The 15699-nt window shown below is 38.0% G+C and overlaps 1 protein-coding gene across 4 annotated transcripts in view; it reads left to right on the top strand.

The window, feature by feature from the left end:
* The window catches only part of DOCK4 (dedicator of cytokinesis 4), a 253508-nt gene that overhangs the window by 137083 nt on the left and 100726 nt on the right, over window positions 1-15699 (top strand). For all 4 annotated transcript variants that reach the window (XM_030013859.2, XM_030013862.2, XM_030013860.2 and 1 more), the window contains exon 13: window positions 5508-5633. In XM_030013859.2, the coding sequence (XP_029869719.1) occupies window positions 5508-5633 (126 nt within the window). The remainder of the gene's footprint in view (window positions 1-5507; window positions 5634-15699) is intronic.

Below are 15699 nucleotides of genomic sequence, written 5' to 3' on the forward strand. Positions count from 1 at the left end.
TCCTTTATTTTGTCTTTGTTCCCAGACTGTAATTTTGAGATTTACTGCTTAGATTTCGCTGTGGCCAAATTGCACGAGATTTATATGACTTTCTTTTCCCAGATCACATTAAAACAATAAATCATTTGATTTGCCAATAACAACTGGTTTTATTTTTGCAGTGCTAATTTGGACCCTTTAAACAATACCAGAAATGGGAACACCTGTATGCCTTCAGAATACTTTTGACACCCTTAGGCATCTTTATTTGGACAGGTGCCTTATTTTATTACCTTTCTTAAAATACAAACAGTGCTGAGTAGCATTTTGTCTGAGGTTTTTTTTTCTATCAGCTTCCTTAGCACCTGCTAGGCATTTTCTTCTTAATATGATCTGGGATTCTCTGCTGCCAGTAGATAGAAGCTGAATGTAAATGTTTTCCCCTCCCCGCAGAAGCTCAAATGCAAATAAGTGGTCTGTAAGCGTAATGAACGGTTGCCTTTTGTCATAACTAAATGCAGAAATCAATAATGCAGTATAAAAGCTGTTGTAAGGTAAAATGACAGATCTAACAAAAATCTGGAATGCTTATTCAGCAACTTGTCAATTTTCTGTATTCTTTCATCTGCATTATAAAAATAATCTGTGGTGAAATATGGCACAAGTTAATTGTGAGAAATTTCATGTGCTTGCAAAAGAAATAAAAGCAGATCTGTTTGCAGTACCACACAGAGCTTAGTAGTAATATTTTCAAAACTGGAGTAAATAAAGAATAATAGCTAACACAAGAGGTTTTAATTACCACTAGGGAGGTAATTGATATTTTTTCTGAGGGGACAAAGCTACACTGTGTACCTAATTAAAGAAAATGGGCCAGTCCTTCAGAGACTGGAGAATCATTTTCGTTGTTACATTTTAGTTCCTAATGTTCTAGAAATGGAAAATTTATAGTTATGAAGTTTTGGATAGATTCTAGGTCTGATAGGTGGTGTAATAATCATATCAACCACAGTCAGATGCAGTGTGTGGTGGCATGTTGCAGTTTTCTATTTGGCTTTGTCTGTGCACAGCTGTTCCATCAGGAATGCTCTATTTTTTTCTAAAGCTGATAATTTTATTGGCTAGTGCATGAAATGAGATGAGAAAGAACTGATGTTGACATATATCATCAGACTGGAATAAATTAAAACTAAAGGATATTACCTTTGTTATATGACAGAAAAGAGTATTCATGTTTCCATAGGAGAAATGTTAATGAACTAACTTTCTATCTCCGTATACAAAAATAATATCTGTGCATTCTTTTGATTGCATTCCTTTTCCTTGAGCATCTTCTCCATCTCTCCCGGACTGGCTGCTTACGAAATTCTTTGGAAGCCTGCTCCACCTTGATCCAGTCTCATTACTGTGTGGTGATTAAGCCTTCCTTTCGAGGAGCAGTAAACTTTCCCCTCCACCCCTTCATTTCTTCTCCATAGAGATAGCTTTAATCACTTGTAAATTGAGTTCAATGACTTTCTGGCCATTATGGTATGCAAAATTCTGGTTACGTTTTGGTGAGGAAGGTGGTGTCTTTTAACTAGGCAGTTTCTCTTCATTGCACTTTGTTTTGCAATATGTCTGAGGGAGTCCCTCTTCACTTCAGTCGAACGTGCGACCTTCTGAGCATCTGAATTGCTCTGTGACGTGCCAGTATGTTTTAAATGATGTTAGTTAACTTTAACTGATAGTCAGGTAACTTGATTTATAATAAGGATAGAAACTTCAGTCCCTTGTAAAACATAAATTATTCAATCTTTTTAAAGTACCTCTTCCCCATGACTTTTATTTCAGATGCATGGTTCCTCAGTCATGATGGGTGTCTAGTTTCGTTGGCAAGTGTACTGTGTTTTTATAGACCCATAAATACGGGATTGCTGTGGGTTGTAATTGGCCACAGGCTTCGTGTTTAGCTGACAACACAGTCCTCATTAACCTGTCTGGCACTGGCTGGCCAGACTTGTCTTAGCCTGCCTGGAGATTTGTTCTGACTTGTAAAAGCATTTATCTAATCACAAAATAATAAATTATATCTACTTTATTTTAGGTCTTGCTTAGCTTTGTATAATTGTGTGGTGTAACCCACTTTGGTATATATGTTTTGTATTTAATAGATAGTTATAACACGTAATTACTCTGTGCAGAGTTAGCTATCCATAACCCTAAACTAAAATGGAACATAAGAGTAAAGACATGACCATAACTGAGGTTTTGAAAGTACTGGCATGGAATGATACTAGAGGCCCCAGACCTATGAACAGCTCACCAGTAGCCAATTACTGGTCATCAAATAGTGTGACCTTGAGAGCAGAATAAAACCAGGTTTAGCGGAAACAAAGAGAATAAAGAACAGATATGTGGAATGTATAAAACACATCATATACGATGAATGAAGATGTAATGCAGACTTGCAGACCAGTGAAGAAATAACAAGGTGTAAAGCACATTAACAAACATAAAATTACTGCAAGAGAAGCCGAGAGAGAGAGCAGGAAGAAACAGGCAACATCCCACTCCTCATGGCAAAGGGCTTGGGGTGCTGATAACTCAGTCACCATATCCCACCTTCCCAGGTTGAAACCATTGACCTTAAGACCCCAGAGGGATAGTGGAAGGGTGAGCAAGGGGTAGATACTTGAAAGATTGTGCGTATATATGTCATTTTAACAGTATTTTGTTTGGAGTGTGTTAGTATCATTGTAAATGGACTAATAATAACTCTTTGATTAGACCGTTAAAACTTTCATTAGGACTAAAAATAAGCTTCTGGCTTTTCATATACGGTGTGTTCCTCTTGCCCATCACAAGATCCTGAATGTAGCAAATCAGTGGGAATTCAAGCAACCCATCCCATAGCTTGGGTATCACACCTCAGGAACAGTATGTATCTTCTGATTTTAGGCCCTTAATGCAGGGGGGCCTAGTTACCCTGGAAAATTAGTGGAGCTTTGAGAGAGCAATCAGGACACTTAACAGGGAATCACCTTCTTTTCATTCCCTTTTCATTTGGCAGCTGGATCCTTGGTGACAAGATTGTTAACTTGAAACCTTGGTTTTCAGAAGTTCTTCAGACTTCCTTCCTGTGCACCTGTGCTCTGTTTCCATTCTCATTTAGTTTCACTCTTTCTTATTGTACTGGACTGTTTACACCATATAACATTTTAAAGTTACTTTACTGTCTTTAATCCAATGTTCTTCATTATTCTGAAGAGTTGGAGGATCCACACCATTTATATTCCAAAGATGTATTTAAACTATAGGTAAAATGAGTAAACCATGTTTTAAGTGTGTTCACTGAGAGATTTTCTTGATGCTTTTGGATATAAAAAGATGACTCTTTGTTTTCTAACAATGAATGCTGTGAAATACAGAGCTCTAATACCTTTCTCACATTGCATGAGCAAGTACTTCAAATCCAGGCAGCTTATCTCTCAAGTTAAAACTATTTTGCCATTGATGAGGTTTTTTTTGACATTTATCTTATTTTTGAGCTAAATAAAATTCTTCAAGGAAATCTGTGAAATTTGTGCACGGAGAAAACTGTAGTACTAATTAGATTTGAGGTCTACAACTTTTGTTTAGAAAACACAATAACTTTACTCAACACCAGGCAGTGTACAATATCTGGTTAACACTGTTGTGGTTGATGTGACCTGGAGCAATGGCAAATGTTTGTTTAGGTTTCCAAGGAAACAGTGCAATAGGGGCATATTGGGGTATGAATACACATATGTATGTATAACAATTTCTTAAAATATAAAAGAAACAAGATTGGAGGTGGGCTAAATATCCATATTTGTAAGTGAGCCACACCCAGCCTAACTCTTCCCATCCAGCAATGAAAAACTTTTCACCTGCTCTAACAGTCTGAATTTTGCCTCTATGACATCTTACCAACCTCCTATACCATCAGCTGGCCACAGTGTGGTTTGTTTTGTTGTCTACACCAATAATAATTGTCACTACTTCCTGAAAGTTGTCGACTGGATAACCACAGAACAAATTCCTAGTATCAAAACAATTAATGGCCATGGCATTAAATACAGTCCTTAAAATAGAATAGACTTTGCTGCATGTTTTTCCTTGTAAGTTTTGTTTATGTACTGGGTTGGTTATGTGTAGGTGAGCTGTTTTTCATAAGAGAATAGAAGTCTGGTTCAGAGTATCATGTTCTCTGGAGTTGCCAAAAAAATAAAATATAAGTGTAGGTAAGAGGAAGAAGATAAAATTTGTCATGCTAATTAGATCTCTGATTGCTTTAGTGCAGTAGCCTGGACTGGCAGTACTTCGTACAGATTTTTCAAGCTCTGATTTAAGAACCATCAAACTTCAAGTAAATTTATTCAGTTAAATAGTAACATGGTTGTAGGGGAAATTTCTTCCAAAGCCCGAAGGACCAATGACCTTGTTGTTCAGTCTGTGTGTACATGTTATTTACTTAAGCTTAATCTAAACTTAGTTATGACTCTTCTGAGTTGTCTGTTTATCTCCAGTTGTTCAGTGTATATGAAGAGTTTGCTCTTATCTCGTCCTTGATCTGTATGTTGACAAGTGATGTGCTGTAGTAATGTTAGAGGTCAGGGAAGATTAATCTTTACAAGCTGTATCACCCTGACACTTGCCTCAGTGATTATATTTGAAATAACCAAAAGGCATGCCTGTTGTTGTTGTTAATCTCAGCTGTAATGAAGTATACTGTTTGCAGTTTATTTGTACACTGCAGATGTAGTAGATGAAGTTATTCTTCCTTGTTTCTAGAGGAATAAATACTGGAAAATGATTATATGGCCACTCTTGCATTTTGCATGTCTTGTAGCAAACATAAGAAACAGCATGATTGATTAAATCCAATGAATATTGAAAAAAGTTGTAATTTCAGTCATTATGAAATTACTGTGCCTAAGTAAAAAAATTGATTATGCTATGTTGGTTTATTAGAATTCATTTCTTCAGATTTTGGATTAATATATTGCATAACTTTGTATCAGGTTAAGTGATGTGTTGTAATGAGACTTCCACATTTCTCCTATAGATAGGGACCATTATGTTTGCACCTTTTCTTGCATACCAATGAAGGCAGCATTGTGTTGAAGGAAGTGAAAAATTGAAATGGTAGCAAATATTACTGATTGACATTTCCCTAAATTGAGATCTTTTAAAAATTCTTTTTCCAGTTAAGTTGTCAGTCCATCCCTATTTGAGATAGTTTTGATCCAATGCGTCATTGTAATTACAGATCAGTAATAATTTGCTAATGCTTTTTCATGGGTAGTTGTTTTCAAGTCTTTATTGATTTCTGGATGTTGGTAGCCTTCCCAAATACATAAAAATTTGAGGTGGGTTAGTTTGGTATTATTGATCTTCCTCTAAATTTTGTGAGTTCTCAGGAATACATATATCCTTGCAATTATATATAATTTTTAAGAAGTAGTGATCACCATAATATGTTTGAATGTCTTATTTTTCATTATTTTTCTCTTCATTTTCAGGTCTGGCAGTTTCTCTTCAGTTGCTTCATGGAGACATAGAACAAATTAGGAGAGAGTATACATCTATGTTTACCCATGGAGTATCCATAACAAGGAAACTAGGTTTTTCCAATATTATAATGCCTGGTAAGTTAAAAAGAAAAACAACTCTCAATAAGCAGCAAAAGAAAGAACTAGTGAGAAATTACTTGGCTTTCAGCTGCTTTCCGAATAATTACTGTATTCTAAAACTTAAACTTTTCCAGCAACTTTTATGTTAGTTTTTTTGAGATAGAAGAAAACTGTGTCCCAGTGGCCCCATTGCATTATACATTGTATAGTTACTATATCAATGTCAAAAGGACATACAGCCATAGCAGCCTTTTTTGAGGGATGTAACCCCACTTTATAGAAGTGAAGATCACTGAATGCAAGACTGCTGAGCTCTATGCAGACAAAGAGATAACCATCAGAACATTATGTTCGTAGGAACTGGTAGCTTTCTAAATAAGGATTCACAGAATTTCACTGACACTGTACAGCTGGTTTCACGAGGTTTGTGTCTCAAATACTGGAAATGAAGATACTGGAAATGGCTAATAATAGGCATGTAGAGACTTTATTTTGATTACATTGTATGACAAAATATGCAAATGCTTAAACAGATGCTAAGGAAGGTAGAACGATTGTGTGAATGTGAATGTGAAGAAGCAAAAACAGGAAGAAGATTGCAGTAATAGCTATAGTTCCATCCCTGACATGAAATTTTTAAAAAGTTTAATGGGTTGTTGGAAGTTCTAAGGCAAATGTCTCTTTAAAGGAAAAGCATACTTGCAAGCAGACTAGTTTGGCATGATTATGGTATTGTGCTGTTGCTGAGAAATTTTGCAGGGAGGAGCTCACATATTACTTTCAGCTGAGTCCACACATAATGTCTTGACTCTCTCAGATGTAAATCATCCTCATGACTTCCCAATTTTTAATAGAGACTACCGCCTTCTTATACAGATCTCTTTTCATTCCTGTGTACCCAAATCAGAAGTAAACTGAGGTTCTGAGGCAAGAATAAATAAGCTTCAATACTTCACTAATCAAGGAGGTCGTAAATAGGCATTTAAAACTCAGTAATGAGACTCAGCTTTAGCTATGGGCATGTATTTCTCTTGAACTTCTGCCTGAAACTTGACAACTGAGAATTCACTCTTGTGTTCTTACTGCCAATTAAACATCTGTCCTTCTGCATCCTTGATCAGTACTACTAATCACTTAAAACATGCACAGAACACAAGTTAATGAAACAGTTTTAGCATTATTATGAAAATACTCTGCTGGTGTGACTGCAATATTTAGAACAATGAAATGCATGAGTCAGGTGCCATTTAATTTGAAGGTAGATTATATATGCATGTTTAATGGAAGCATTCAATTGAAATCTTATGGCTTATTAGCTAGGGTTTATTTGTTGTATTACTGTTGGATTTGTAATTTGAATCAAATGAGTATTGTAGATAATATGGCTGATAACAGTGGAAGCAATTTTACTGAGCACACTATAACTCCCATTAAGAAACCTTTCTCCATTTATCTATGATTTAGTGACCTCCTGCTCTACGTTATCAAATATTCTAAGTTCTATAAATAGCTCTTGTATACCCTTACTTTCCAGTTGTGAAATAATTTGATGTACTAAACTACGAAAAACATGTTATAGCAGAGTACTGTGTAATCAGCTGCTGGAGGAGTTTCTCAACTCAGTTTCAAAGAATTGCGCGGGCTCATTTTGTCCCTTTTTTAGTTAATATATGGTTCTGGTGTGCTGCTTTCTCAGTCCAAATGTATGCATACCTCAGTTTAGAAAATGTACAACTTTTTATTCTGTGTTTACTGGCATGGAAGGGATTTCTCCTAAAGAGAAATAATCATCTCATTCTTGCAGTGACAAGTTGCAAGGGCTAACCAGAGCAGTATGCCCTAGGCACTGAAATGCCCACAGGAACCTAGCCTTTGAAATGCTTTTTTCTTTTAAAGCTCCCCTTTCATTTTGTTTCTCTTCTAGTGTCTTTTTTCAGAGATAAATTAGAGAACTTCATCTTTTGCCACTGGAAATGGTCATTAATTAGATCTTATTTTATATTTTTGTTGAAAGTAAGTATGTTGCTGTGGCTAATTAGCACTTAAGTTAGGGTTCTGAACCAGACTCTCTTGAATTATTCAGTAAGAAATACTTCATGGTGCTAAACTACACTATCTCTTTTATAAATGCCGTATTTTAAGTCTCTCTCCTATTCTGGTGTATTTAAACTCTCTCTGACCTTCATTTTTCATCATATCAATCCTTTTCTCTTTGGAGGTTTTGCTGTTGAAAGTAACTAGGATCAGCATACATGCCAAACCAGAATTTTGTTGACAATAATAATGCATGTTTTTATAGAGCAATGCTTTTTTTATGTCACTGGAGCCTGACAGGGTGAAGCCAAAGACTGCTTTTTCCAAGACCTGTGGAATTTTTTAATGAAGAACTCCAAGTGTTTTAGGAAATTAAGTAGGTGGCTAGAAAAAGCATATATGATTCAAAAAAGGCTGTGAAATAAGTAACTCATTTGATTCTAGCTGACAGAAGAAGGACAGACAGTGAAAGTGTTATCTTGTGAGTCAAATCATCATGCATTTTCTAGGTTTAACCGGGATTTAAGGGCAGGCTCTATGCAACAACTAGTAAACTCCTTTCCAGCATCCTAGTGCAGCAATCTGCAGACGCACAAGCAGTATTCTCTGAAAGCTTCGTACAGCATTGAAGGACAACTGTGCTTACACCCTGAATTTCTGTGTTCACCATTTCCTGAAAGGACGAACATAATTACTTAGTATATAAAATTTAGCATTTAATATTTATGAACATAGTATACTTTTTGAGCAGTACTTTAAGTTAGGTTAATGTACATAATAGGTGATGGAATGTGAAAGCCCTTTTGTATTTTTCTGTACATACTTTTACCAGCTCTTTTGCTGTTTTATGTAGTGCACTGTCATGGAATCTGTTTCCAAATTTGACTTACAGCATCTATAGCAGTGCATAACTTCAGTGCTGCATACGCTCATGTGTTCTAGCACATGTGCATGTACATATTTCGCATCTTTGTGGAAGATATCTAATTCCATAAAGAAGCCTGATCATCAGTGTGTGTTGTCTGGGGTTTTTAGAATGGGAATAAACCCTAGCACAGCTCTTTGTCTAAATGGGGACTTATTGGAGGAGGCATAGCTCCCTGCTAGGACTGCCAATTGTAAACAGACTCTAAACTGTCATGTGGTAAGCATTCATGTAGTTGCACATCTTCCTTTTTTGTGCTTATTAGACCACAACTGCATCTGCTTTACTTCATTTAAGCTATACTGTTCTATAGTGTTAGGTCTATTACTGGTAGTAGTTGTCTTGACTACTTGGTACATTCAAAGCCAAAATCCATTCAGCATGAGACACTAGCACATAAAGTAAAGTAATCTACTGTCTTTCTGTAGAATCCTTTTTTTGCTAAGCAATTTAGTTAGGTCCAACCCTTCCTGGAGCTTTACCTATAAATTTACTCTGTGCACCTTTGTCTATAGTATCAAAGGTAATTCTGAATTAAAACAGCTATAGATGCAATTTTGAAAGGCTCTGTGTCTTACAGAGGACAGCAGCTCGCCTCCAAATGTCTTAGTCCCTAAAATGTACTGCAGTGTATAAACAATCAGCCTGTTGGCTGACATCTCAACAGATTTTCATAGATGGATATCAATTAGCTATAGACACCCTTTTTCAGCTTATGATCTGAACTGGTGGCATTACCACTGCTGAGATCCGACCACCACTTGCTTTAAGTTAAGATCAGAGTTTATATTTCTTCCTGTCCATCCAAATTATTAAACTCTTATGATATTAGAAGATGTTAAAGTATTGATGACGCAGTACAATGGTATTACATTGACCATTGTTTTCCTTGTACATAAGCTTAGAGGATCTGTAATGCTGGTATCTGTACCTGAGTTAGTCCTGACTACAAAGTTCTTGGCTTGTACTCCTTCACTCTGAATTTTTGAGTCCTCTTCTAATCCTGTGGTATAATTTCACAAATTAACATAGCTAAGGACTCTACATGAGGCTGCAGTATTAATTTCTGTAATGGAATTTTCATACTTTCAGACTTATTTGTCAAACAATAAAAGTCGTGTTTTGTTTCTCAATGTTTTTGGGGGGGGGGGGGGTTTGGGTTTGGTTTTTTTTTTTTTACAATTTCTGCTCATTCGGCAGATAGAATGAGCTACCCAGGATGTTGCAGTGCTTTTAAGTTTCCGACGTTAAGCTTGCCTATCCTTGATTTAGGAAAAGCACCAGGTTTTTTACCATCACATCTGCATTGCTTTGCATTTGTCAACTTTTAACTTCATTAGATGTCCTTTAGCTGTCCAGTTAAATCTCATCAGAATCCTGTCTTTGAAAGCTACTGAATATAGTCATTACTCCATCTGGATTATTAAAAGGTCTTTTATTCTTTTCATGTGTGAGTACATGCTCACCAATCTTTTTTACTTTCTATTTTCAGAAGCTTTTAAAATGAAACTAGAACTAGAATCTTTGTCTTTTTATACAAATGATCTCACAAAATGCTATCCTTGTGATAACATGCATTTTTCAATGATGTGATTTTGACTAGAAGCATATTCCCTCTTTCAAAGCTTAGAATAAGTGTCTGGAGAGCAAAAATGTAAAGAAAGCTATGGAATCTGTTCTCTTCATCATGGTGTCTGTATCTGTCAGTGAGCTTGGACTTAGTAAAGAGCTGTTGATTCTAGGAAAAGAAATACATGTCTGACACACTTAAGCATTTTTCTCCCACGAGCAGTGGTATGAATTTTTCCAATCTTCTTTATCCTGTATGGAGTACAAACAGCCTAAATTTAACACCTGCCATTGTTTGCTGTTCTGATTTCCAAGAATCCAGAAATATGTATTTTTAATTACTGAAAGTAATATTGCCTGGATATATTAGTTACACAGAATATGTTTAAGCAATATTGTGGAGTAAAGACACCCTGAATTTGACCTTTCACAAAACTGTAGTACTCTATGGGGAATATCCTCTGCTTTCCAAATCCTATTTTAATACTTTTTTAAAGCTTTGATCCTATCCACCAAAGGAATTATCATTTCTACAAGTCACCGGAGAAAACAAAGATACTAATACATGACTACATACTTGGGTAGACAAGTGCAAGGAACTTCTACATTGTTTTCTTTCTTCTTGCCATTTCCTCTGTCTTATTTTCTTGGTTCATTAGGAACTGAAGTAAAAATAGAAGAGAACTATGGAAAGGGAAGAAAAGCCAGAATTTAATTGGACTTCCCTTGATTTGAAGTCTCTGGAAGTGGAGAACAGGGAAAAGGGTCTTCTGCAGTTTATAGTATTTGGAAGAGTAAGCTGGCTTTCTTTTGAGCATAGAATAAGTAGCAGTGATGCACGGGAAGTGTATACAAGGATAATTATGGCTTGGAAGTCTTTCTTCAATAAACCAGGTAAGGAACACTACCAAACTAACAAGAGAATGCTTTAGCTCTGTAAAAATAAACGGTCTTTCAAAACTCTGTTGAAAATATTTTCTTTATATTGTAGCTATACAAAATAAACAGGCTAAAGTTTTCAGTTAAAAAAGCTTGTAGGTCTTTTATTGACTTGTTGAGAGTTTCTGTAATAAAGCTGAAAATGCGATAATGTTCTGTTGAAAAAGGACAGTAGGGTAACTGTGAAAAGGAATCTGTTTATTCATCTTTGCCTTTGATTTAAATGCCAAAGCTTACTTAATCCAATAGTAAAAAGGCAGTAGTGTTACCAAAGTCACCAATGCTCCTGAAATTCTAACACATGCAGAGTTGGTTTAATGTTTGCCTTATATAAACAGGACTATCAGTGATAATATAAAAACCAGCTAGCAGTATATAAACAATAGAAATGGTCTTATTTCTTTCTGCCCATCCCTTGTCATATACTTAAATGCAGACATACACCCCTCCCCAAATAAGTTTTTGTCAAGTATCACCCAGAAGGTCCCAGTCTCATGCCTTTTCTTTGTATGTATATATTTAAGCACCAAGTACAACATTTTCTCATTCTTGAGTCGTGTGTGAATATTACTCATAAATGGTAATTATTGTAAGTCTATGCAAAAGCTTCTTGCAAATAGCAAAGTTGTTCTTTGCCACAATAATGGAGAAGTCAAGGTATTGCTATATGGGAAGAAAGCACTGAACAGACAGCTGACTGGTGGTTGTCACGGTCTTCAAATATGGCACACGTTTACTGGCAGCTTCAAGCACGTCAATGAGATTTGCCCTGTTTCTTAAAAGCGTTGGATACATTCCCTGATAAGCATCCAGCCATTCTTTCGGTACCTTCTACAATGCAAAACAAAAAAAGAAATTGTTTCAATAATTGGATTTCACTTCCTACAGTGATTAAATTCTTTGTGAAATGTAGTGTGCCTGTATCTTCCTGATCTCCTTAAGGATGCCCTTCTCTCAGATAACATCCTTCTGTACTGTGATTTTCAGAAATTATGCCAGATTGCTTAACTTGAATTTTTTTAGTTAAATACAACACTGGATCATGTGTAGGAAATCGGGAAGGGAGGGCAAGAGACTGGCATGGCTGAGTAAAGACGTGCTGGTCAAACTAAAGGAGAAGAAGGAAATGCACAAGCACTGGAAGCAGGGACAGGTTTCCTGGGAAGAGTGTAGGGACATTGCCTGGTTGTGTAGGGATGGAGTCAAGAAGGCCAAGGCACAGCTGAAGCTAAACTTGGCAAGGGATGCAAAGAATAATAAGAGCAGCTTCTATAGGTATGTCAGCCAGAAAAGGAAGGTCAAGGAAAGCATACCCCCCGGATGAAAACGACTGGCAAACTGGTAACAACAGACAAGGAGAAGGCTGAGGTACTCAACAATTTTTTGCCTCAGTCTTCACTGGCAATCTCTCCTCCCACACCTCTCGAGTGGATGGACCTCAAGGCAGGGATTGGGGGAGCAAAGTCCCTCCTACTGTAAGAGAAGATCAGGTTTGTGATGACCTGAGGAACCTGAACATATATAAGTCTATGGGACCTGATGAGATGCATCCTAGAGTCCTGAGGGAGTGGGCTGATGTAGTTGCCAGGCCATTCTCCATGATATTTGAAAAGTCACAGCAGTTGGGTGAAGTCCCCGGTAACTGGAAAAAGGCAAACATTGCACCCATTGTTAAAAAGAGTAGAAAGGATGACTCTGGGAACTACTGACCTGTCAGTCTCTCCTCTGTGCCTGGGAAGATCATGGAACAGATCCTCCTAGAAGCTATGCTAAGGCACATGGAGGACAGGGAGGTGATTTGACACAGCCAGCATGGCTTCACCAAGGGCAAGTCTTGCCTCATCAACCTAGTGGTCTTCTGTGGTGGAGTGACTACATCAACAGATAAGGGAAGAGCTACAGATGTCATCTATCTGGACTTCTGTAAGGCCTTTGACATGGTCCCCCACAACATCCTTTTCTCTAAATTGAAGAGATATGGTTTTGATGGGTGGACTGTTTGTTGGATGAGGAATTGGTTGGATGGTTGCATCCAGATGGAAGTGGTCAACAGCTCCATGTCAATGGCCAGCTAGAGATCAGTGACGAGTGGTGTCTCTCAGGTGTCTGTACTGGGACCAGTACTGTTTAGTATCTTCATCAATGACATAGATAGTGGGATTGAGTGCACCCTCAGCAGATTTGCAGATGACACCAAGCTGAGTGGTATGGTTGACAAGCCTGAGGGATGGGATGCCATTCAGAGGGACCTGGACGAGCTTGAGAAGTGGGCCCATATGAACCTCATGAGGTTCAACAAGGCCAGGTGCAAGGTCCTGCACCTGGGTGTGGGCAACCAGTATCAATACAGGCAGGGGGATGAAGGAATGGAGAGCAGCCCTGCTGAGAAGGACTTAGGGGTGTTGGTGGATGAAAAACTGGACGTGAGCCAGCAATGTGCCCTCACAGCCCAGAAAGCCAGTTGTATTCTGGGCTGCATCAAAAGAAGTGTGGCCAGCACGTAGAGGGAGGGAGTTCTGCCCCTCTGATCTGGTGAGACCCCACCTGCAGTACTATGTCCAGCTCTGGGGTCCTCAGCACAGGAAAGACAGGGACCTGTTGGAGCGGGTCTGGAGGAGGGCCACAGGAATGATCAGAGGGCTGGAGCACCTCTCCTGTGAGGACAGGCTGAGAGAGTTGGGGTTGTTCAGCCTGGAGAAGAGAAGGCTCCGGGGAGACCTTATTACAGCCTTTCAATACTTAAAGGGGGCTTATAAGAAAGGTGGGGACAGACTTTTTAATAGGGCCTGTAGCGATAGGACAAGGGGTAATGGTTTTAAACTAAAGGAGGGTAGATTTAGACTAGGTATAAGCAAGAAGTTTTTTACGATGAGGGCGGTGAAACACTGGCACAGGTTGCCCAGAGAGGCTGTAGATGCCCCATCCCTGGACACGCTCCAGGTCAGGCTGGACGGGGCTCTGAGCAACCTGGTTGAGTTGAAGATGTCCCTGCTCATTGCAGGGGGGTTGGACTAGATGACCTTTAAAGGTCCCTTCCAACCTAAACCATTCTGTGATTCTATGAAATCATCAAAGTTCAACTGCCAGAAAGGCACTAGCAAGAGTTTAGTATTGCTGTAGTGTTCCAGGACTTGATCTCTTCACCCCTTCCCACTCCAAGTGTATATATTAATAAACACATATATTTTGGTAGTTAAAGTATTTACAATCTCCAGGTTGTGACTACTGCAAATACAATCAGCTTGTAACTTGTTGAAATTTAGGGTACCTGCTGGTGGTCAGTGCTGAATCACTCAGACATAGGGCCTCCTACTTTTGAATTGAGTTCTTCTGTCTTGTTTCCTGTGTTTCTGTAAACTGCTTGTTCTTATCGTAACTTTAGCTGTGCCAGCTCCAAGTTTACTGTGCTAAAAAGGGAATTGAATATTTCTTGCCCTTGTCTTTTATATCCCAGTTTTGCTTGTTACTGTCAGTATGTCAGCATGGATAGTAACATCATAGAAGATCCTAGCTGCTGAAAGGCATAGCATGGATTGACTTGAAGGGTAGGAGGCAAGGTGGACTTAAGGGTCCCTAGCCCTCTCCTCAAGTTAAAATCACTGTCTATGTGTTTTTTTGAGATCCTCCCACTGACAGAAGCTACACAGCTCTTGTCCCATTCTACAAAGTATTCTAAGGAGCTTTTCTGTGAAATATTTTGCATCCACAAGATTTACATCCTGGATAATACCTTTTTTTCTGTGCCACATCCAGAAATTTTCAGCCCCTACAACTGAAATTGTTTTAAGAGCTGTTCAAGTCATGTTTAGGGTATAAAACAAAGCAACTCATTAGCTTGTATTTTACAGAGATGTAAATGAACAGGAACTTTCTTTAGTAGAAAACATTATTTTGTTTACTTTTCAATTCATGGTTCTAAAGGACCTATAATTCTGAGCAAAGCTTTCAAGAAAGCAGTTCCTAACAAAAGCTCCTAGTGAGTTTTGTGTAATTATTTTTAAATTAGCGGCTGCTGTCAGGAGAGTTTAGATTTGCACACTGATAGCTATCACTATCAGAAATACTATCTTGTTCAAATACCATCATGCTGTGTTTTGTTACAGTACTAAATCATCAAATTGGAATTTATTTCACTTGAAAGTTTTTTGAGGGTAGCTGGCAAGCTAAACTCTCTTTTCTTTCTAACAAAGACAGCTACCTTTGATCTTTGACAGCGATCTTCAGCTTGAAACCCTTGATCCATATTAATATGCTACAAGAAATTCTAAATGTGGTTAGAATATGAGGAAAGTCTTGTTATAATATCTGTGTTGCAATTGTAACTCACAGCTTCCTCGCTGTAAGCTTAAAAACAGTTTTGTGATGAAGGATCATTACTTTGACACTTAGGTTAGGTACAAAAGTTTGTAGAAAAATAAAAGAACGAACAATACGTTCATAGAAATGTGATTCCCTGTGCTGTTCCTGTCACCTGAGGTTCAGTGGGAGCATTCAAGCCTCTGAGCTGGGGGCAGCTTGCGCATGGGTCCCACGTAGCTGTGGGTACACCCTATGAGCAGCAGCAGACCAGTGCTTGTGTGCAGGTCCTGAATAGAGGTGGTTGTGCCTCCTACC

Source organism: Aquila chrysaetos, chromosome 5 (assembly GCF_900496995.4).
Source record: "Aquila chrysaetos chrysaetos chromosome 5, bAquChr1.4, whole genome shotgun sequence".
NCBI lineage: Eukaryota > Metazoa > Chordata > Aves > Accipitriformes > Accipitridae > Aquila > Aquila chrysaetos.